This window comes from Bufo bufo, chromosome 7 (genome assembly GCF_905171765.1).
Source record: "Bufo bufo chromosome 7, aBufBuf1.1, whole genome shotgun sequence".
Taxonomy (NCBI): domain Eukaryota; kingdom Metazoa; phylum Chordata; class Amphibia; order Anura; family Bufonidae; genus Bufo; species Bufo bufo.
Genome location: NC_053395.1, coordinates 82,924,582 through 82,947,106, shown reverse-complemented (window position 1 = coordinate 82,947,106; position 22,525 = coordinate 82,924,582). Strand labels below are relative to the sequence as shown.

At 44.3% G+C, this 22,525-nt stretch overlaps 1 protein-coding gene across 2 annotated transcripts in view; it reads left to right on the top strand.

The window, feature by feature from the left end:
- Positions 1–22,525, top strand: part of LOC121008919 (katanin interacting protein) — a 311,559-nt gene that overhangs the window by 73,909 nt on the left and 215,125 nt on the right. For both annotated transcript variants that reach the window (XM_040441686.1, XM_040441685.1), the window contains 3 exons: positions 1,243–1,388; positions 7,685–7,737; positions 11,451–11,520. In XM_040441686.1, the coding sequence (XP_040297620.1) occupies positions 1,243–1,388; positions 7,685–7,737; positions 11,451–11,520 (269 nt within the window). The remainder of the gene's footprint in view (positions 1–1,242; positions 1,389–7,684; positions 7,738–11,450; positions 11,521–22,525) is intronic.

The window sequence follows — 22,525 nt, the reverse complement described above, 5'->3', positions numbered from 1 at the left end:
TAACATCCTCCTCTGTTGCTCCTCCACCACTAACCCAGCTCTCCCCTCATTACTCCTGTGTCTCTTCTCTCTGCCAATCCCTTCACTGGCTCCCATTTCCCAGAGAATCCACTACAAAACACTATAACATACAAGGCCGGCCACAGCCTGTCCCTTTCATACATCTGTGACCTGATCTCCCAGGTACCTTCCCACATGCAATCTTTGATCCTCACAAGACCTCCTTCTCTACTTCTCTTATCTGCTCCTCCTACAATCACCTCCAAGATTTCTCCTGTGCATCCCCTATACGGTATTTTCCTGCATATCAGATACTCAACCACCATGGAAAGCCTTCAAAAGACACCTGAAGACCCACTTCTTCAGACAAAACAACAAACTACAGTACCCCTGCGGCCACAATACTGCCATATGACCAACTTTACCTTTCCCCCATCCCCTGTAGATTGTAGGTCCTCGCAGCTAGGGGCCTCTTTCCTTCTGTACCAGTTGGTAACTCGTCTTGTTCATGCTTATTATGTATGTACATATACACTTGTATGAATGGTTCTTTAATAATTAATAATAACATTTACGCTCAGCCGAGCATGCATGTGTATGGGAAGGGTGGGGTTGGGAGGTATAGCTCTCTAATCTAGTAGTTCTGTAGATGAACCTGCATTATAATTTGCATCAAACATGCACGGAAATAAGTTTGCCAACACGGTCGTCAGCGAGTCTTCCCCTCCTCCTCATGTAGTTCTTGCTTAGTGCCGGCCTGCAGCAGGGGCTATCTCTCTCTGTGTTTTCTCCACTTCATTATTACTGATTGACTTAGTCCTAAACTAGTGTGGCACCTGCATAACAAGAACTCCCCTGCAAAATGCTGTGCTGTCCAGCAGATGTGTTTTCCCTAGGATCTTTGAGCAGGTTGGACAGTTTTCCACCCTCACAGTAAAAGTTTCAGGTCAGGCTGCTGTGTTCCTGAGACCCTCGACCAGGTTCCAGGTTACGCAGATTTGGAAACTCAGTCTTACACACGTTTCTGATTGATAGTCCTGCAGCAGAGGCATCAGGGAGAGAGAAATTCATTACAGAGTAAGACTTTGAAGAATGGGAAAGCAGGCTAACTCTGGCTACAAATTAAATTCTAAGCAAATGCCATTCTGCTGTATATGCTATGTGTGACATTTCACTATATTTACATTCTTACATTTGCAGGAGGATTTTTGCACCAAAGTAATGATATCTTTTGTTTATCAGGACCTGCTAGTCGGATAGAGAGACCACTGTCTGCAACAAGAAAAGTCATTGCGGAAAGTAAAGATTCTGAAGATTCAGCCTGTCAGGTTATAAATGCTATGCAGCTGGAGAATGAGGTGGTTGGAAGAGCAAGTAGCAGAGTAGAGGTAAGAACCGAGGCAGCTTTCTGCAACCAGCCATTTCTAGGATTAATTATATCCCCTCCTATGGAATTATCGACATAAAGCATAAATGTTCAGACGACTCTATAGCATTGCCATAGCAATAACAGTCTGTGCAGCCAGCTGGGATCTAGAAGCTATGGAGCCTTTGGACAATAGGGAAGGGAACACTTAGGCCTCATGCACACGACCGTATTTTGTTTCTGTGTCCGTTCCGTTTTTTTTTGCGGATATGATGCGGACGCATTCATTTTAATGGATCCGCAAAAAATGCGGACAGCACATCGTGTGCTGTCCGCATCAGTATGTCCGTTCCATTGCTTCGCAAAAAAAATTGTGCATGTCCTATTTTTTTCTAGTTTGCGGACAAGGATAGGCATTATTACAAAGGATCCGCCAAAAAAACCGAACGCAAAAAAAACCAGATGCCATACGGAACGTCATCTGTTTTTTTTGCGGATCGCAAAACACATCCGGTCGTGTGCATGTAGCCTTAAAGAGGATCTGTCACCAGCGACCTCGCTATCCAGCTGTGCATAGCTGTGGTTCACCTGATTAAAATACAGTTTTTTCTTTTGTTGAGAAGTTCTGTTCCCAATTTATGATACTTTTTCTTAATGTGCAAATTAGGCCTTTAGTACAATGAGGGTGTCACCATTTCTCTTGTTGCACCCAACCTCTGCTCCTTTATGTGGCCTTCCTCTCCCTTTCTGCTTTGATTGACGGGGACAGGCAGCGGCAAAGCAACAAGGAAGGGGCTGGCTGAAGAAATAATGGAGCTTTGATGCAGCAAGAGCAATGGTGGCTCCCTCATTGCCCCTAACTTGCATATTAAGAAATGCTGTGGGGAGGGGTCTGCCTTTATGTAAAGTCCTGTCTAAAGTCCACACTCCGGGAAGATATAAGTGAGGGACATGAACATGTGGAGTCACTGTGGGTAGAAATACATGGAGGCAAAAATAATAATAAATTACTAATAGGAGTTTACTATAAACCGCCTAATATACCAGAGTCCACAGAAAATCTACTACTAAACGAGATAGACAAGGCAGCAAATCATAATGAGGTGGTTATTATGGGGGATTTCAACTACCCAGATATAGACTGGGAAACTGAAACCTGTACATTTCATAAAGGAAACAAGTTCTTGGCAATAACCAAAGACAATTACTTTTCCCAACTGGTTCAGGACCCGACTAGAGGGACGGCCATACTGGACTTAGTATTAACCAATAGACCTGACAGAACAACAGATGTGCAGGTTGGGGGACACCTGGGAAATTGTGACCATAATGTAATAAATTTATTTGGTCAAAGTCCCTTTTAGAGACCCTCGGGAGATTTATATAAATACAACATTGGTCTATGGAGACCTAGAATCCCTGTAGGGGATACATAATGTAATAACCTTCCAATTATTATTCAAAAGTGTGTTTCTTCAGGGAGGAACAAAAATACCAAACTTCAAAAAAGCAAAATTTAGCCAACTAAGAGACTAACTGGGACAAAGTCCCCAAAAATAAAAATACAGCCACAAAATGGGATATTTTTAAAAGCATCCTAAAATCTAATTGTGAGAGGTACATACCTTATGGAAATAAAAGGTTAAGGAACAAGAAAAAAACAATGTGGATACCGTATTTTTCGCCCTATAAGACGCACTTTTTCCCCCCAAAAGTGGGGTGAATGCTGCATTTTGCCGAATTTTCAATGATACGCGGCGCGGCGGAGGGGCTGGGGGCCGGCATCTGCTTTTATAATGACAGCGGGGCCCGTGCAGTGACTGTATTCTACTACACGGGCCCCCCTCACTGTATATAATCGTATCTGTAATTGTAGGCATTGTCAGTGTATAGAAATTCTGGGTAATCAGCGCCTGTATTACGGTACTTACAAGTGCTCGGTAGCAGAGAGGAGGGAGGAGGCAGGTCGGGAGGACGGGCGCTGGCAGTGTGAGTCACTACGTCATGCGCCTGCTCCGCCCACTTTATGAATGAAGCAGGCGGCGTGGGCGCATGATGTAGTGACTCACGCTGCCAGCGCCCGTCCTCCCGGCCTGCCTCTTCCCTCCTCTCTGCTACCGAGCACTTGTAAGTAATACAGGCGCTGATTACCCAGAATTTTTATATATTAACAATGCCTACAATTATAGATAAGATTATATACAGTGAGCAGGGCCCATGTAGTAGAATACAGTTGCTGCACAGGCCCCGCTGTCATTATAAAACCAGATGCGACCCCTATCCCCTGTATTGGGGGTCATTCACACTACAGGGACACTGTTATGGAGGGTATCTGTGGATGACACATAGCATAAGATGATATAAATTTGTCATCCACAGATCCCCTCCATAACAGTGTCATCCACAGATCCCCATAACAGTGCCATCCATAGACCCCAATAAGAGCCATCCATAGACCCCAATAAGAGCCACCCACAGATCCCCCATAACAGTGTCACCCACAGATCCCCCATAACAGTGTCCCCTACAGATCCCCCATAACAGTGTCACCCACAGATCCCCCATAACAGTGTCACCCACAGATCCCCCATAACAGTGTCACCCACAGATCCCCCATAACAGTGTCACCCACAGATCCCCCATAACAGTGTCACCCACAGATCCCCCATAACAGTGTCACCCACAGACCACCATTAGTTCAAAACCCACCAAAAGCACACCTTTTGGTTCAAAATATATTTTTTCTTATTTTCCTCCTCAAAAACCTAGGTGCGTCTTATAGGGCGAAATATACGGTAAATAGAACTGTAACGAAAGCAATAAATAACAAAAAGAAAGCATTTAAATCACTAAAACTGGAGGGTAGCGAGGAAGCACTGAAAAACTATACTCTATACTGGCAGGGAGTGTTCCACAGGATTGGCGCATAGCAAATGTGGTGCCAGTATTCAAAAAGTGTCCAAAAAGAGAGCCTGGAAACTATAGGCCGGTAAGTTTAACATCTGTCGTGGGTAAACTGTTTGAAGGTTTTCTAAGAGATGCTATCTTTGAGTACCTCAAGGAAAATAAGCAAATAACGCCATATCAGCATGGCTTCATGAGGGATCGGTCACGTCATACTAATTTAATCAGTTTCTATGAGGAGGTAAGTTCTAGATTTGACAGCGGCGAATCAATGGATGTCGTATATCTGGACTTCTCCAAAGCATTTGACACTGTACCACATAAAAGGTTAGTATATAAAATGAGAATGCTCGGACTGGGAGAAAATGTCTGTATGTGGGTAAGTAACTGGCTCAATGATAGAAAACAGAGGGTGGTTATTAACGGTACACACTCAGATTGGGTCACTGTCACTAGTGGGGTACCTCAGGGGTCAGTATTGGGCCCTATTCCCTTCAATATATTTATTAATGATCTTGTAGAAGGTTTGCACAGTAAAATATACATTTTTGCAGATGACACTAAACTGTGTAAAGTAATTAACACTGAAGAGGACAGTATACTACTACAGAGGGATCTGGATAGATTGGAGACTTGGGCAGAGAAGTGGCAGATGAGGTTTAACACTGACACATGTAAGGTTATGTACATAGGAAGGAATAATGCAAGTCACCCGTACATACTAAATGTTAAAACACTCGGTAACACTGACATGGAAAAGGACCTAGGAATTTTAGTGAACAAACACAAACTAAGATAATGGGTTGCATCAAAAGGGGCGTAGATGCCCGTGATAAGAACATAGTCCTACCACTTTACAAGGCCTCCTGACGAAGCTGAGGCGAAACACGCGTCGAGGTTCCTAGCCTGTCCCATGCCTGCTGCCGTTACCCTCCATCATGTCTCATGGTATGCCTTAATTTTCTATCTGTTGTCCACAGATGAGCTCCCTCATATCCTTTATAATAAGGCTTGGTGTGTGTGGTCTCACTTATGTGAGGGCTCTACATATATTTTTTACCTTTGCATTGCTAGACTCTAGTGGCTGAGATCCATCTGGCGGCCCAGCACCAGAGTGACGATCACATTTACTAACATTAGAATAGTCATATTTTATGTGCTATTGTATTGTGAATCACCCTGCTGCATATTACTGGTATACTTGACATGTGTTCCATCTGTTGGCGGGTAGCAGAGACACTGGCCAGTGGATTGCGGCATCCGGTTTTTCTGCTGACTCTTCATATTCTTTTCTTGTTATCTCTAATATTTTAATAATAATGATATGTTTATTATAATTAAATAAAGTATATATTTTTTGAATACATTGGGCATTCATTTGTTGTTTGTTTAACAACATTATAGGTTTAAATGTCTTTTTATGGCCTTATATACTACGTTACTATCATAACTAGGGAACGGAGCCTCAGATCTACAGAAGAAAAATTGCGTTTTAATGAGTTGAATCACAGCGATGTAAACAGAATATGCCCTGGGATCCGCACCTACACAGAGAATGGAGCCCCAGAAGTTGTGGAGGGAACACTGCACGTTTGCGCAGCCGTCCTTCATTTATTTCTATGGGGCCGCCAAAAGCTTTGGCTCGGCTACGTATTTCTGTCAGCCCCTATAGAAATAAATGGGAGCTGTGGCCGCGCAAGCGTTGTGCACTCCCATTCACTTCTATGGGGAAAGTGCTTGGTGGTTGCCAGACCCCACCTCCAGCCACCACCTTCCCCCGCTTCGTTCTTCATATCCTAGCGATATGCCCCCATTGTCTCAGATGGGAAAACCCCTTTAACGTCTGAGCATTTCATTTAGAAGAGTGTTTGTAATGGTATTGAATGCTCAGTATATACTTACATGCTTTTCTTTCCACAAAAATATTCAGACACCTATGAACTGGTAAAAAATAGATGAGATGTGAAAACCACCAAGGAGCAATTCACCACCATAGATTTATTTATATATCCTTCTCATATTGCTGACCTATCCTCAGAATAGGTCATCACTATCAGATCAGTGGGGGTCTCACTCTCGGCACCCCTTTAGCTGTTCGTGGAAACCACTGGCACCGGAAATAAAAAGCTCTGTCCAATGTGTGGTTTCTGGCTTATTGCAGCTTACCTCCCATTGGCTTGAATGGAGTTGTAGTTTGCCGCCACTACTCAGTGGACACAGCCTTCTGGCACATGACATCATTTTTCGCAGTAAACCTACAACAGTTTCTTCCATTTTAATTTACCTTCCGTATGGACTTACTTTAGTGAAGTAGCGTCTGACCAGACGCTGTTGTCATTCGAAAGTTTTTCATTATCCAAAAACTGTCAAATTAGCAAAAAAAGACGGTACACAGACTGCTTACTGTAGGACTACCTGTGCCAGCATGCAGTGCCTCAGGGGGGCATTGTTACAGAGCTATTGCTTTTTTCTATTGGGGAAAATCTGTATACTATGGCATCAGAGTCAAAGGAAATGGTTAAATGCCATAGGCGTTGACCAATAGACTTATGTGGGTATTTTATTATGGCTGTGTACAACTTGGAACTTGCAGCAGATAATCTAACCTTGTGTGCATGAAGCCTTATACTTGCCACCCTTACTCAGCCAGCAGCAGGGCTCCCCTGTGGTGTATTGGGGTTACGTTACCAGTATGCTGACATTGTCCAGGTGCCACATGGCTAATAGTGATGAGCGGCAGGGGTCATATTCGAATTTGCGATATTTCGCGAATATTTCGTAGAATACTCACATATTTGAATATTCGTTATATTCTACGATTTTTTTTATTCAAAAAATCGGCAAGGTAATGATCGTGTAATATGCAAATTTTCTAATTCGAATTTTCGAATTTTTATTGCAAATTTTTAAACTTTTAGACAAAGAATATTATAGCACTATATTAGCTAAATTGCTCTATATTCTTTTTTTTTTTTTGACTATTCGCTCTTTTGCTAAAACAAGAATATATAGCGAATATTCGAAAAAAAAAATGAATATAGAGCAAAATTCGCAAACAACACTACTCCTAAAGTCAAATATATTGCATACTTTTTATTGGCCCACAAGCTAGAAGCAGGGAGGGATCATGTGTACTGATAAAAAAAAAAAAAAAACGAATATAAAAAAAATTATAATAATAATATTCGAAATTACGAATATATATCACTATATTCGGAATATTCGCAAATTTTCGAAGTACCTATATTCGCGATAAAAATTCGAATATTCGTGATCAACACTAATGGCTAATATAGAACATTTAATATTGATGGATGGAAATTGTAGTTAAAATAAGCATTATCGAGTGCAAATTAAAATCCCTATAAAGTAAGAAGACATTTCTTGTGTTTTTAACAGTCTTTATCTTTACAGGAGAAAGAAGTTGTCTCCCAAGCTATTGAAAGAATAAACCTTATGGAATTAAGGTAGCGGCTCCGTTATGTAATTGCTTGAATTATGTTTTATTTTTTATTTTTTTTATCATAAAGTTGCCATTGTATGAAATCATCTACATTTTGCCTTTTTTCCCTGTATGGTAAATTCAGTGGTCTTGCAAAACAATATCATTTTCAGATTCTTGGCTGCCTGGTCTCTAGCACAATCCATCAAAATGTTCACTTTGTCTCCTGGTAAATACACGCTGCCTGAAAAACTACCTTTGATTAAAAGAATGGGAGTGATTGCAGCGTTATGTCAAATTGCGGTTGTACTTTAAATATAGCGTAGTAAAACTACTTTCCTGTTATTACAAAAAACTACTGCCACTTTCTCCGAGGCTTCAGAGCTGAATTGTCTGCAGGGGCGGCTTTTGGAGAGTGGAACTGTAGTATAGTGTCATGAAGTTTTGTAATTGATGCCATATAGATCTTTTTGTGGACGGATTTCATGTAATCCAGCCGTTTCCAGCCAACTTTCTTAAAGGGATTCTGTCATCAGATTTTACCCCTATAACCTAAAGATATCCTCATGTCCAGACTAATAAGAAGAATCCTAAGCTGGCCTTATTAAACCTCACTGTGGCTCTATTTGTCCAAAAAACAGGTTTTTATAACCTGCCAATCACTTACTTAAGGTGCCCAAGGGGGGGTCCATTAATACAGGGTGCCCGGCCGCACCCCTCGCCGTCCGGTGCCCAGCGCCGCCTTCCGTCTTCCCTGTCTTCAGCGCCGCCTTCTACAGCTCAGCGCCGCTTCTGCAATCCTCCCGTCCCTCTGCCAGATCCCGCGCCTGCGCACTAAGCTCAGCCAATCTGCAGGTCATATTAGGGTTGAGCGAAGTGCGCATCAGGCCGGCGCATGCGCACTTCGCTCAATGAAGCCGCTGCCAGGAGTCCGCACGGGCGCATCAGGCCGATCCTAGTGCGCAGGCCCGGGATCTGGCAGAGGGACGGGAGGATTGCAGAGGCGGTGCTGAGCTGTAGAAGGCGGCGCTGAAGACAGGGAAGGCGGCGATGAAGACGGAAGGCGGCGCTGGGCACCGGACGGCAAGGGGTGCGGCCGGGCACCCTGTATTAACGGACCTCCCCTTGGGCACCTTAAGTAAGCGATTGCCAGGTTATAAAAACCTGTTTTTTTGACAAATAGAGCCACAGTGAGATTTAATAAGGCCAGCTTAGGATTCTTCTTATTAGTCTGGACATGAGGATATCTTTAGGTTATAGGGGTAAAATCTGATGACAGAATCCCTTTAAGGGATTATCCAAGTTTGAACCCCTCCCCCTCAAATGCCTGGACCCGTGATACTGAGCATAACTAACTGGACTCTGAGTGATCCAGAAGGAAAATGGCGTCAGGGACCATATACGGTAAGTATGCCCAGTATTGTGGGTCTGGGCTTTGTTGGGGGGGGTTGTTCAGTCTTGGAAAACCCCTTTAATGCACACTGAAGAAAAATCATAGTCTAAGGCCCCTTTCACACGGGCGAGTATTCCGTGCGGATGCGATGCGTGAGGTGAACGCATTGCACCCGCACTGAATACCGACCCATTCATTTCTATGGGGCTGTTCACATGAGCGGTGATTTTCACGCATCACTTGTGCGTTGCGTGAAAATTGCAGCATGCTCTATATTCTGCGTTTTTCACTCAACGCAGGCCCCATAGAAGTGAATGGGGTTGTGTGAAAATCACAAGCATCCGCAAGCAAGTGCGGATGCGATGCGATTTTCACGCATGGTTGCTAGGTGACAGTCTATTCACTGTATTATTTTCCCTTATAACATGGTTATAAGGGAAAATAATAGCATTCTGAATACAGAATAGCGCTGGAGGGGTTAAAAAAATAAATAAAATTAACTCACCTTCTCCTCTTGTTCGCGTAGTTCCCGATCTCTTCTTTACTTCTTTAATGATGAACTACCGGCTAGGACCTGTGGTGACGTCAGATCACATGCTCCAATCACATGGTCCATCACCACGGTGATGGACCATGTGATTGGAGCATGTGATCTGACGTCACCAAAGGTCCTTTAGCCCACAGCTCATCATTAAAGAAGTAAAGAAGAGACCGGGAACTACGTGAACAAGAGGAGGTGAGTTAATTTTTTTATTTTTTTTTTAACCCTCAATTGATCACCTACTAAGCATTCTGTATTCAGAGTGCTATTATTTTCCCTTATAACCATGTTATAAGGGAAAATAATAACATCTACACAACACCTAACCCAAGCCCGAACTTCTGTGAAGAAGTTCGGGTTTGGGTACCAAACATGCGTGATTTTTCTCACGCGAGTGCAAAACGCATTACAATGTTTTGCACTCGCGCGGAAAAATCGCGGGTGTTCCCGCAACGCACCCGCACATTTTCCCGCAACGCCCGTGTGAAAAAGGCCTAAGTGGTGCCTTCTCAATCAGTGCTGCCAATTCCCAGGTCTTCCTTTTGCATAGTTCATGAGATATGTATTGCTCACCATCAGGGGTGGATTTAGGATTTGTGGAGCCCCAAGCACAGTTATGTGCGAGGGCCCCCGTCACACTACTAAGTCTACTTTCACACTAGCGTTTTGGCTTTCCGTTTGCGAGATCCGTTCAGGGCTCTTAGAAGCGGTCCAAAACGGATCAGTTTTGCCCTAATGCCTTCTGAATGGAAAAGGATCCGCTCAGAATGCATCAGTTTGCCTCCGATCAGTATCCATTCCGCTCTGGAGGTGGATCCGTCATGGCTATAGAAGACATAATACAACTGGATCCGTTCATGACGGATGCATGCGGTTGTATTATTGTAACAAGCGTTTTTGCAGATCCATGACGGATCCGCACCAAACGCTAATGTGAAAGTAGCTTAAGCTCTAACCCCACTACCCCACTAAGCAGTGCAGCCTTGTCACTTCCCATCGATCTGTGGATGACCCCCTCCCCCAGGCCCTGAGCAGCTGAACCGTCCGCACAGCTGGTATGTGACCAACTGCTTGTGCCCAGCGGTTGCCCTGATCTCTGAAGCTCCATTCATTTGCTTGGTTTGTGTGGTGGTAAAGTCTCCACTGCTCACCATCTACAACCCAATCGTCTTCTCTGTATTTTGGTCGTGTTACCTCTGTTTTCTTGCTGTCCCTTTCACAATACTCCTCTTCTCAGGGTAGTCGTTTTTTAAGCCTCTGTCGATCACAGAGCAGTATTAGAGGACTATAGTACTTGCAGGGCCACCAGTACAGGTCCCATCCCTAGAATAGGGTTTTAGATTGTGACTGAATATTTTCTTTGGACACAAGCTGACTGTTCCCATTATTAGTAGTCCACATGCATTCCAGCCGGTTACATCTCCTTGGATATGGAATGTAAATGCACAGTGAAGGTTTATTTGCCATTCGGGATCTGTGGCAAGCTTGGTGATGGCCCCTATGGGCACTGTAATGGCAGCTGTTACGTATCAGGCGAAAATCATTCTGAGACGGCTAAATAGGATAATCATATGAAAGGAAAAACTCAGGGACTTACGTTTCCAGTCACATATGACCTATGTGCCCCCTAGATGCTGATTTCTCTCATTTACCATTTCCATCAGTCAGTCAGCGTTGTGCACATTGCCGTCCCTGTAGCACCTTGGAGCTACCATTTCTGTTGGCATGCACTGGAGAAGGCAATACTTTGAATAGAATATTTAATAGAATAAATGTTTAATGGAATATTTCCCTTCATATTTAGCCAACAGAAGAAATTGTTGAAGGTTCTCCAGAATATTGATAATGAACCCGTTTCCACGAGCGAGCCAAAGGTAGGCAAATGTGCAGTTTATGTTTTTGTCACAAATGGATGCATTGTGAATAATGGAGGCCTGCCCACCAATGGCATTTATCCTCAGGACAGTCCATCATCATCAGCGGCAGATTATCATATGGACAGTTTGGGGCACATGGCTGACTTAAACCGGCCATCATATTACATCCTGAAAAACCTTCATTCGCTGCAGCAGCCATTTGTCTGTGGCAGCGGGTAGCAGTGTGCCCCTGTGTAGAGAAGACGGGGTATATGTACCTGAAAACTTGGTACTTGTTGAAGTCACGTAAAGCGTTCACCCCCACCGTGGTCTGACACTCGCCTATCTCTCAGCTCTGCAGTTACTTCAGTCCTCCATGACTGGTTGGTGGTCTAAGCAGCTGCCAGCATCCAGCATATACAGAGCCGAGGCAGTTGCAGAGATGAGAGGGGGGACGATGCAGGACAACATGAGTCCGGCTGGGGTGGGGGTAGGCACCATTTGTGACTTTGAGATTCGGCAGGCTGTCTGCTACTGCATCGCCGTCCGGCCCCATTCACTGTTAGGGGGACAAGCAGATATCTGGCTGCAACCCGGCCGGTTTTCGTCTGGCTGATTCTCGGCATGTTTACCAGGTTGCAGCCGGATCTCCACCGGTCCCCTTTATAGTGAATGGGTCCGGCGGGTGTCAGATCCAGATATCTCCGGCCGGCTGCTCCCCGCCAGAGATGTCTAACAACAGGCCCTGTGCTGCCAGGTCCAGACACGTGGCTCTCGGACTTTCCTGGAAGTAGCTGTAATTTATCGTGTCTTCTCCACAGAACCGTGGTCCCCTAGGTTTTACCCCTTGTATGCAGCAGGTGCTCTAGGCCTAGTCCTGCTGGATTTTTGGTTTATGTACAGATCATGTTACATTTTTCTTCTTCACTGTCGTACCAGCCTATTGTCTGCATTCTCTAAGAACAAGGCGTGCTCGGAGACGCTGTAATTGGCGTACGATGCATGGCTTTGAATAGCACCCACTGAATCACATTGCTATGAGCTTTAGTATATCTGGGCATCTCCTCTGGTACACAGCGCAACAATAGGATCCGTCAGCTCTCCTGACATGCCTGTTTTAATAACTACTTATATTCCTCGTGATATAACAAGTCTCTATTATTCCTCCTAGAAGTGTTTGAATCAGTTGACAGATTTCCTTTCATGGGAACTACTAGTATTTACTGACAGAGACACGTCAGGAGAAATAGCAGGTCCTCGTTAGCATCAGCAGATGAAGAAGAGCAGTCAGGTCCTGACAGAATGGAAGCTGTCCGCAAACCGTTGCAGCAGCGTACTCTTTGAATTTCCGCCCTCCTTTGTTCACTTGTGATCAGCGCTGTTAGTTTTGGTACCACATAGTAGTGAATTATCAGGAGGGCAGTCTCTGCTTAGTGTTAGTGGAATGTCACCTCAGCCATTGTCACTGAGCGGCTAAGAACAGCTAAAAATCCGCTACCAACGGCGCAGATTATAGGTGAATGGGCTACAAGAAAAAGAAATCCAGAGCCAGAACCAGTGAAGGGGCTGCTGCACAGATGTGCCACCAGCTTCAGTTCTGTGAGAGTATGACAGCTGCTCTTTAAAGGGTTTAGCATGAAAACGGACACCCCCTTTAACTGAACGTGGTGCATTTGTGGAGATGTCTGAACCAATAACACAACTGCATTTTCTTCCTGCGCAGGTGTTAGATTTTAGCCTCTTTCCCAAGGCAAAAATTATTCTGAAACAAATGGTCTTCCATGGAAATAAAGCTTCCCATGCACCTAGCATAGTGTTCAGTCACAGTCGCACAAATGATTGGTGGCTTTTATCTCTGACTTGTGCCTAGTATTTCCTTCAGGAAGGAGGTAAACAGTTGTCAAGGGCCTTGGAACTAGTTACTTATGAGGGAAGCAAAGGATTCAAAAAGGCAAAAAACGGTCAAATCCTTGTTCCTGACAGTAGTTGTGGTGTGTAGCCAGCTTAAAGGGCATCTGTCACCACGATCCTAGACTATTATCTGCACTACTACTCATGTATTACAGCAGATAATAGTCCAAGATCATGGTGGCCATTTTCCTTTAAGTCCACACAGAGCTGAGCCCTGAGAAGTCATGATAAAGCGTACCAGTTGTCACATTTTTTTTTTCTATCATATACTTTCTTATGCTTTTGTATTAGGCCTCTTGCACACGACCGTATGGCTTTTTCAGTATTTTGCCATCCGCAAAAAATACGGATGACCTCCGTGTGCATTCCATTTTTTGCTGAACGGAACAGCTGGCCCCTGATAGAACAGTACTATCCTTGTCCGTTACGCGGACAATAATAGGACATGTTCTACCTTTGAACAAAACGGAAATACGGAAACGGTATTCATACGGAGTACATTCCGTTTTGTTTGCAGATCCATTGAAATGAATGGTTCCGTATATGGACCATATACAGAACGCCTCCTTAGTTCCTCCCGACAGATTATGAATAACCTAAGTGCCCCCTCATAGTAGTAATGCCCTATCTGTGCCCCTTTATAGTTGTAATGCCCTATTTTTGCCCCTACACAGTAATAATCCCCATTGTGCCCCCTTCATAGTAATAATCCCCATTGTGCCTCCTTCACAGTAATAATGCCCCTTAATAGTAGTAATGCCCATTGTGCCCCTTCACAGTAATAATGCCCATTGTGCCCCTTCACAGTAATAATGCCCATTGTGCCTCTTCACAGTAATAATGCCCTCTGTGCCACCTCTATAGTAGAAATCCCCATTGTTCCCCCTTAATAGTAGTAATGCCCTCTGTGATAGTAATGCCCATTGTGCCCCCTTCACAGTAATAGTGCCCTCTGTGCCCCTTCAGAGTAGTAATGCCCTCTGTGCACTGTGCCCCCTCCATAGTATAAATGCCCATTGTGCCTCCTCCATAGTAGAAATGCCCATTGTGCCCCCTTCACATTAGCAATACCCATTGTGCCCCCTCCAGATTAGAAATGCCCATTGTGCCCCCTCCAGATTAGAAATGCCCATTGTGCCCCCTCCAGATTAGAAATGCCCATTGTGCCCCCTCCAGAGTAGAAATACCCATTGTGCCCCTTCACATTAGAAATGCCCATTGTGCCCCCTCCATATTAGAAATGCCCATTGTGCCCCCTCCGGAGTAGAAATACCTATTGTGCCCCTTCACATTAGCAATGCCCATTGTGCCCCCTCCAGAGTAGAAATGTCCATTGTTCCCCCTCTGTGTTAAAAAAACAAAACACAGTAACTACTCACCTTGTCCCGTTCCTGAAGCTCACAGTCCTCTCTCCCCTGCAGACACAGATCACTCTGCAGCACTATGTAAATGGAGCTTATGCAGATTTCCGGGCTGCAGGCACCGCCCACACAGGCCGGCAGCATGATCAGTGCCTACAGCTGAATGGTGGAGCAGGGAGAAGTCTTCCTGCTTCATCATTCAGAGCGCCACTGGCCTGAAGGAGGGGAGAAGCACAGGGAGCTGAGCGGTGAGTGACAGGACCCAGCTCCCTGCGCTCCAGCAATGAGCGCTTCCATCTGTATTGGATTCTGGCACCCTCTGAGAGCTGGTAGCCACATTTGAATAGAAGCCAGTTGGGCTGCAAGCTGCATAGCGGCTCTGCAGTCAGACCCATAGAGAAAGGTCCCGAGCGAGGGCTTGCTTTAAAAAATATTTTTTGACAAAAATTTTTTTTAATATCCATCCCGTATTTCATCAGACCCCAATATCAGACCTCAGATGAGACCTCAGATCAGACCCCAATATCAGACCTCAGATCAGACCCCAATATCAGACCTCAGATCAGACCCCAATATCAGACCTCAGATCAGACCCCCAATATCAGACCTCAGATCAGACCCCCAATATCAGACCTCAGATCAGACCCCCAATATCAGACCTCAGATCAGACCCCAATATCAGACCTCAGATCAGACCCCAATATCAGACCTCAGATCAGACCCCAATATCAGACCTCAGATCAGATCCCTAGATCAGACCTCAGATCAGATCCCCAGATCAGACCTCAGATCAGATCCCCAGATCATACCTCAGATCAGATCCCCCAGATCAGACCTCAGATCAGATCCCCAGATCACACCTCAGATCAGACCTCAGATCAGATCCCCATATCAGACCTTAGATCAAACTTCAGATCAGACCCCCATATCAGACCTCAGATCAGACCCCCAATATCAGACCCAAGATCAGACGAAAAATAACTAAACAGACTTGCCACTCTGGACAGTAAGCTCCACTTACCACTCCCTGGGCCCACTCTGCACTTTGACCTGATGTCGCACACTGTTGGGTCATAGTGCTCATAGGGCCTGGAGAAGACCAGGTAGCGGTGAGTGCAGCTAGCAGCTCTACATTTGTCGCACCCAGTGTCTGCAGAATACTAGTGAGCACTTCCATAATGGAAGCGCTCAATAGTATTCGCTTTACAAGACGCACTGCCATTCCCCCTTTCCCCACACACACACTTTTGGGGGGAAAATGTGTGTCTTATAAAGTGAAAAACACTATATTTATTTAATTTGCTTAAATTATAGATATGATCTTTTTTTAGATATTGCTTAAAAATAGGCGACATGAAGAATGTGTTGAGTAACACATAAAAAGTGATTTATTTTTCAGAAAACTTTTCAATGTTCAATATTTCCATTTTTATTTGCTGAAAAAGTAAAATTAATATTGTACATTGCCATTTGGGGGTTTACACGTGAATTGATTCTGTGATATGAGTGCCGTGTAACCAATGGCCTGTCAGGTTTCTGGTGTGGAAAAGGGGGAAAAAGACAATTTTTCACCTGAAATAGATTGTCATCCCTTTTAGTTAGTGTTATACTTGGCTGCAGTTTGACTAATGGTTGCCCAGCAGTTGCTGACTGGTTATTATACAGCAAGGGCTTTCTCTGATAGCAATTCTCATAAAAGTATGAAAACATCCAGCCTGGAATAGAATGTGCTGACAGCCACTTCTGCCTTTCTGGTAGTAGAGACTAATGGAGATTCAGTGTGTTTAGATTCACCCGAGCTGAATCCCGTCTGCCCCAGAGCTATACACGTAGGACAGTGGCACTGCAAAGCTGTTTCAAGGCAAAGGTCAATGTTATAAATGCAGAACATACATATTCATTATATTTGGGACATTCAGCCGCGTTGGCATTATTTTTATGCACTGTGATTGGAGACGTGCAGTAAGTAATTAAAGGCTAAGGACAGTGTCGTAAGCGACAAATGCAGTAAAATAATCAAACAGATCATCTTCTGATCCGCTATAAATGCAAAGATAGTTTCCTACAATTAGAAGAATTCTCCTACGGAACAATGGATTGTAGCAAATATCATGATGGCGTTATCATCTTATAAAGCCTGTATAACCACCAGATGACTTTCCTTTGTCAGGTTGTTGAAAAAACGTTGTATGTGTTCCACCTGTAAAAATCTAACTTACCAATAGACTTTCATTAACAATGGTGCCCTGAGCCCCTGATCACCACACCCCGCTGAGATGTGTAAAATCCACATCTCCCTGACGTCTAGTGTCTGAAGGCTCTGCAGTTATCTGTCCAGTTATCATCGTGGGGGCGACTGAGTTATTACTGTTATTAAGGATATATTGGTAAGTTATGTCTTCTAGTAAATGGAACAATTGTGCATATACCAAGGATACTGCACTACTACTGCATCAAAAAATGTATGTCGATACACGTTATTTGCCCACAATTGTGATTAGAGATGAGCGAATTTCATATTTTGAAATTCGTTCACACTTCGTTTGGTGGTAAAGGTGAATTGCGTTATAGATTCTGTTACCACGGACCATAAGGCAATTCTATGACTGAATTAGAGGCATTCGTTATTCATTCCCTCATAATAGAAGTCTATGGGCTGCAAAACGGATCCGTCCCGTTTCCATCATGCAGGGCAGTCCTCTCCTACATAACGGAAACGGGAAGGATCCTTTTTTATTTTTATAAACTACGACTATTATGTGCTAAAAATCATTTTTGTAATGGTTTCAATGAAAAATTCTCAACTGTTTGTCTTCTGCAGCCTGCATGTACTGTCATACACTGCAGGCTGCTCTGTCCCATCTGACAGCTCACTCTGTAGCCCTTATCTCTGCTCTCAAGAATGATCTCTAAAGCTGAGATCTTAAACTTAAAGGGGCTGTCCATGAATGATTTAAAATGGCTGCAAGCAACGCGTGTGGGGGGGGGGGGGGGGGGGGAGGGGAGGGAGGCTGTGGAGCCTCACTACACACTACGCTCTGGTGCTTGCATATACTGCACATTGGTGAGCGTTTCTGTCAGGCTGTTCAGCCATGACGGTAAATCGGCAGAATCCCATCATTACCATCTATTGTAAAGCAGTGCAGTATGTAGTGAGGCTCCATGCCATCACAGCCCTAGGCAGCTCTACAAGTGGTGGCGACCAGCCCTGCTCATATTCCAGGGAACCCCTTTAAATGAGTAAGTAATCTCAGCTTAAAAGGTCATTCAGCACAACAGAGATATGGGCTGTAGAGTCGGCAGATGGCTTGTCTCACAGATTTAACCCTGATCCGGACTGAGCAGCCTGCAATGTATGAAAGCATGTGCAGGCTGCAGAAGACAAACCAATGAATTTTTTTAATTAAATACAATAGCAAAAATTATTTCTGTCATATAAAAGATGCAATTCTACAAAAATTTTGATGCAGAGGTGCTCATAGCCTATAAAATATCACAATTGTTTATAGATTATATGTATAAGGCCAGGGCTACATGTCGACATGTGTCGCACAAAATTTTTATAATGATAGTCTATGGTGACGCACTGCGACATGCTGCGACTGCGACATGACAGTTGCAAAAAAATCCATTGCTGCGTCGCAGCATGTCGCATGTCCATGTGCGACACCATAGACTATCATTATAAAAATTGTCGTGCGACATCAATGTTGCGCGACACATGTTGCAGTGTAGTTATGCCCTATGTGTTGCGCGACATGTCGTCGTGTAGCCCTAGCCTTAGGGTCCATTTACACGTTCGTAAGTGTTTTGCGGATCCGCAAATTGCGGATCCCCAAAACACGGACACCTGCTATGTGCGATCCGCAATTTGCTGATCCGCACATCACAGACACTATAATAGAAAATGCCTTTTCTGGTCCGCAATTGCGGACAAGAATAGGACATGTTCTATTTTTTCCAGGAACGAAATTGCGGATCCTGAAAAAACGGATCTCGAAAAAACGGATGCGGATCCCGAAAAAACTGATGCGGATCCAGGAAATGTGAATTTGCATCCGTTCCAGCCCCATTGAAAGTGAATTGCGGAACGAATGCGGACCCAAATTACGGACGTGTGAATGGACCCTTAGGTCATGCATTTTTTTATGCAGTAGGGGTGCAGCATCCTTGGTGCATGTACATGGCCTCATTTATTAGAAGACACATCTGCAGGCTGTGGAAGACAAACAGTGGAATTTTTTTTTTAATGGAATCTGTCTACTTAAAACATATCCCAAATTAAAGTACTGTTGTATGTGTTGAATGATCTTTTAACCCCTTCTACCACAGAGGTTTTTTTGTTTTAGCATTTTCGTTTTGCACTTCCTGCCTTCCCAGAGCCATATAACTTTTTTATTTTTCCGTTCATATAGCCGTTTTGGGGCAAGTTGTACTTTCCTCCATTTAATATTACATATGTTGTAGTTGGAAATGTGAAAAAAATTCCAAATGGGGTGAAATTGGAAATAAAAAGCAATTTTGCAACAGTTAAAATTTTGACCCCCTATAATTTTCTGTAGTCATGTAAACAGAGCTGTTTGGGGGCTATTTTTCTGCTGGGCGATCTGTACTTTTTATTGATACCCTTCTAGAGTGTGTATGACTTTTTGATCACTTTTTATAAAAAAAATTGTAGAAAATGAAGTGACCAAAAACTGTGAATCGGCCATTTTGACGCTTTTTTCCGTTTAGCAGTTTGCCGCATGGGGAAGATATTTTTATACCAGGGGCGTTTTCACATGTGGCGAAACCCATGATGTTTTTTTTTTTAGTTCTTTTATTTTTATTTTGGGGAAAGGAGGGTGATTGAATTTTTAGATTTTTTTTTTTTTTTTTTTTTTAAAGCTTTATTTATTTATTTTACACTTTTTGTAGTTCCCATAGGGAACTATAACAAGCAATCATTAGATTGCTATTCTCACAGACCCAAAAGCATTAGCATTGGAGTCTATGAGAAAATTACTAGTTTCCTATGGAGCCCTATTACAGGCAAGGGCTTCAGAGGAAAAATGTGCAACAGCTGCCTGTCATTCACTAAGACAGGGGCTGCTACACACAAGCTCCAGCTCCTCCGATCACCGCACAGGGGAGCCGGATTATCACCAGAAGCACACGCTTCTGGTATTTTGCGCGCTCAGATGCCGTGGCATTACCGCCGGTCACAGACGTTAGCCCCAGGTGTACTAGTACACCGCTGGTCAGGAAGGGGTTAAGCTGAGATAACTTACTCATTTAAAGGGATTCTCTGGGAACAAGTTGAAATGGCCCCAAGCATCCTGTCCTGGAATGTGAGCAGGGCAGGTTGACATCACTTGCAGAGCTGCCTAGGGCTGTGATGGCGTGGAGCCTCACTACACACTACACTGCTTTATAATAGATGGTAATGATGGGATTTTGCCAACGATATGCCATCATGGCTGAACAGCCTGACAGAAACGCTCATCAATGTCTAGTATATGCAAGTGCCAGAAAGTAGTGTGTAGTAAGGCTACGCACCCTCACCCCCTTCCTCCCAGGCAGTTATGGAAGTGGAGGCAACCAGCCCTGCTCACTTTCTAGGACTGTTTGCTTGCGGCCATTTTAAATAATTCATTAACAACCCTTTTAAGTTTATCATCTTAGTTTTAGAGATCGTTCTTGAGAGCAGAGATAAAGGCTACAGAGTGAGCTGTCGGATGGGACTGAGCAGCCTGCAATGTGTGACCGTACATGCAGGCTGCAGAAGACCGACAGTGGAGAATTATTAAAGGGAATCTGTTAGCTCAGAAACACCTCCCAAATTAGAGTACGCGTTGTATAAGCGCCAAGTAAGGCCTCATGCACACGACCGTTGTGCACCGTTGTTCATCCGCGTCCGTGATCAGTGTTTCCTGTCCGTGAAAAAAATATGACCTGTCCTATTTTTTTAACGGACAACGGTTCACGGACCCATTCAAGTGAATGGGTCCGTGAAAAAACACGGATGCACACAAGATTGTCATCCGCGTCCGTGATCCGTGTCCGTAGGTTACTTTCACACAGACGGATCCGCAGATCCGTCTGCATAAAAGCTTTTTCAGATCTGAGTTTTCACTTCGTGAAAACTCAGATCCGACAGTATATTCTAACACAGAGGCGTTCCCATAGTGATGGGGACGCTTCAAGTTAGAATATACTAAGAAGCTTGGCAGCTGAAGGACTCAGTGTTGGTCTCATGTTCATATGTGCCCTGTTGATCAAAGTGCAGAGGGTGCAGCAGTTGCAGAGAGATCAGAGCCTCTAGGTGTAACAGCAACGTTGCTCTTAGGCCTCTTTCACACTTGCGTTGTTGGGATCCGGCGTGCACTTCCGTTGCCGGAGGTGCCCGCCGGATCCGGAAAAACGCAAGTGTACTGAAAGCATTTGAAGACGGAGCCGTCTTCAAAATGCTTTCAGTGTTACTATGGCAGCCAGGACGCTATTAAAGTCCTGGTTGCCATAGTAGGAGCGGGGAGCGGGGGAGCGGTATACTTACAGTCCGTGCGGCTCCTGGGGCGCTCCAGAATGACGTCAGAGCGCCCCATGCGCATGGATGACGTGATCCATGCGATCACATGATCCATGCGCTTGGGGCGCCCTGACGTCACTCTGGAGCGCCCCGGGAGCCGCACGGACGGTAAGTATGCTGCTCCCCCGCTCCCCACTACACTTTACCATGGCTGCCAAGACTTTAGCTTCCCGGCAGCCATGGTAACCACTCTGAAAAAGCTAAATGTCGGGTCCGGCAATGCGCCGAAACGACGTTTAGCTTAAGGCCGGATCCGGATCAATGCCTTTCAATGGGCATTAATTCCGGATCCGGCCTTGCGGCAAGTGTTCCGGATTTTTGGCCGGAGCAAAAAGCGCAGCATGCTGCGGTATTTTCTCCGGCCAAAAAACGTTCCGTTCCGGAACTGAAGACATCCTGATGCATCCTGAACGGATTTCTCTCCATTCAGAATGCATGGGGATAATCCTGATCAGGATTCTTCCGGCATAGAGCCCCGACGACGGAACTCTATGCCGGAAGACAAGAACGCAAGTGTGAAAGAGCCCTTAGAGGCTCATTTGCATGTATGAAAACAGGGATCAGCAACCTCCAGCACTCCAGCTGTTTTGAAACTACAACTCCCAGAATCCTCCTTTCACGTCTACAGATGTTACAAGAACAGCCCAGTAAGTGTACATGCTGGGAGCTGTAGTTTCACAGCAGCTGGAGTGCCGAAGGTTGCTGATCCCCGTATTAAAACATTATTTTTCTCAGCAATGCAGTCACATATGAACAGGTCCGACAGGTTCATAGGTTCAAATCATAGGTATAAAAACAGATAACATTTAAAACAAACTACAAAAAGGAAATTTATCACGTGATGTGTGATGTGTGATGGTTTACATGCTAGTACATGACGAGAATTTCTTACATCCATTACAGTGCTTCAGTAATTGAGGAGTTAACAGTTAAAGTATATGAAAAAGCATATTACAAGGAGTTTAATAATAATAATAGTCAAACAGAATGTATTTCTGGGATGAATCGTCAGGCTAAAGGTCACAGATGAATCACATACGGGGTGCGGGTTAGACGTAGTCAAATGATAATGTCATGTGTGTCTCACCTCACACTGTTCTCCCCCTTATTCCAGCGCGCTCATTATGATGCCCCCTGCTGATGGAAATTGCAAAATTAAAAGGCAACAACAAGTTCTGTAATC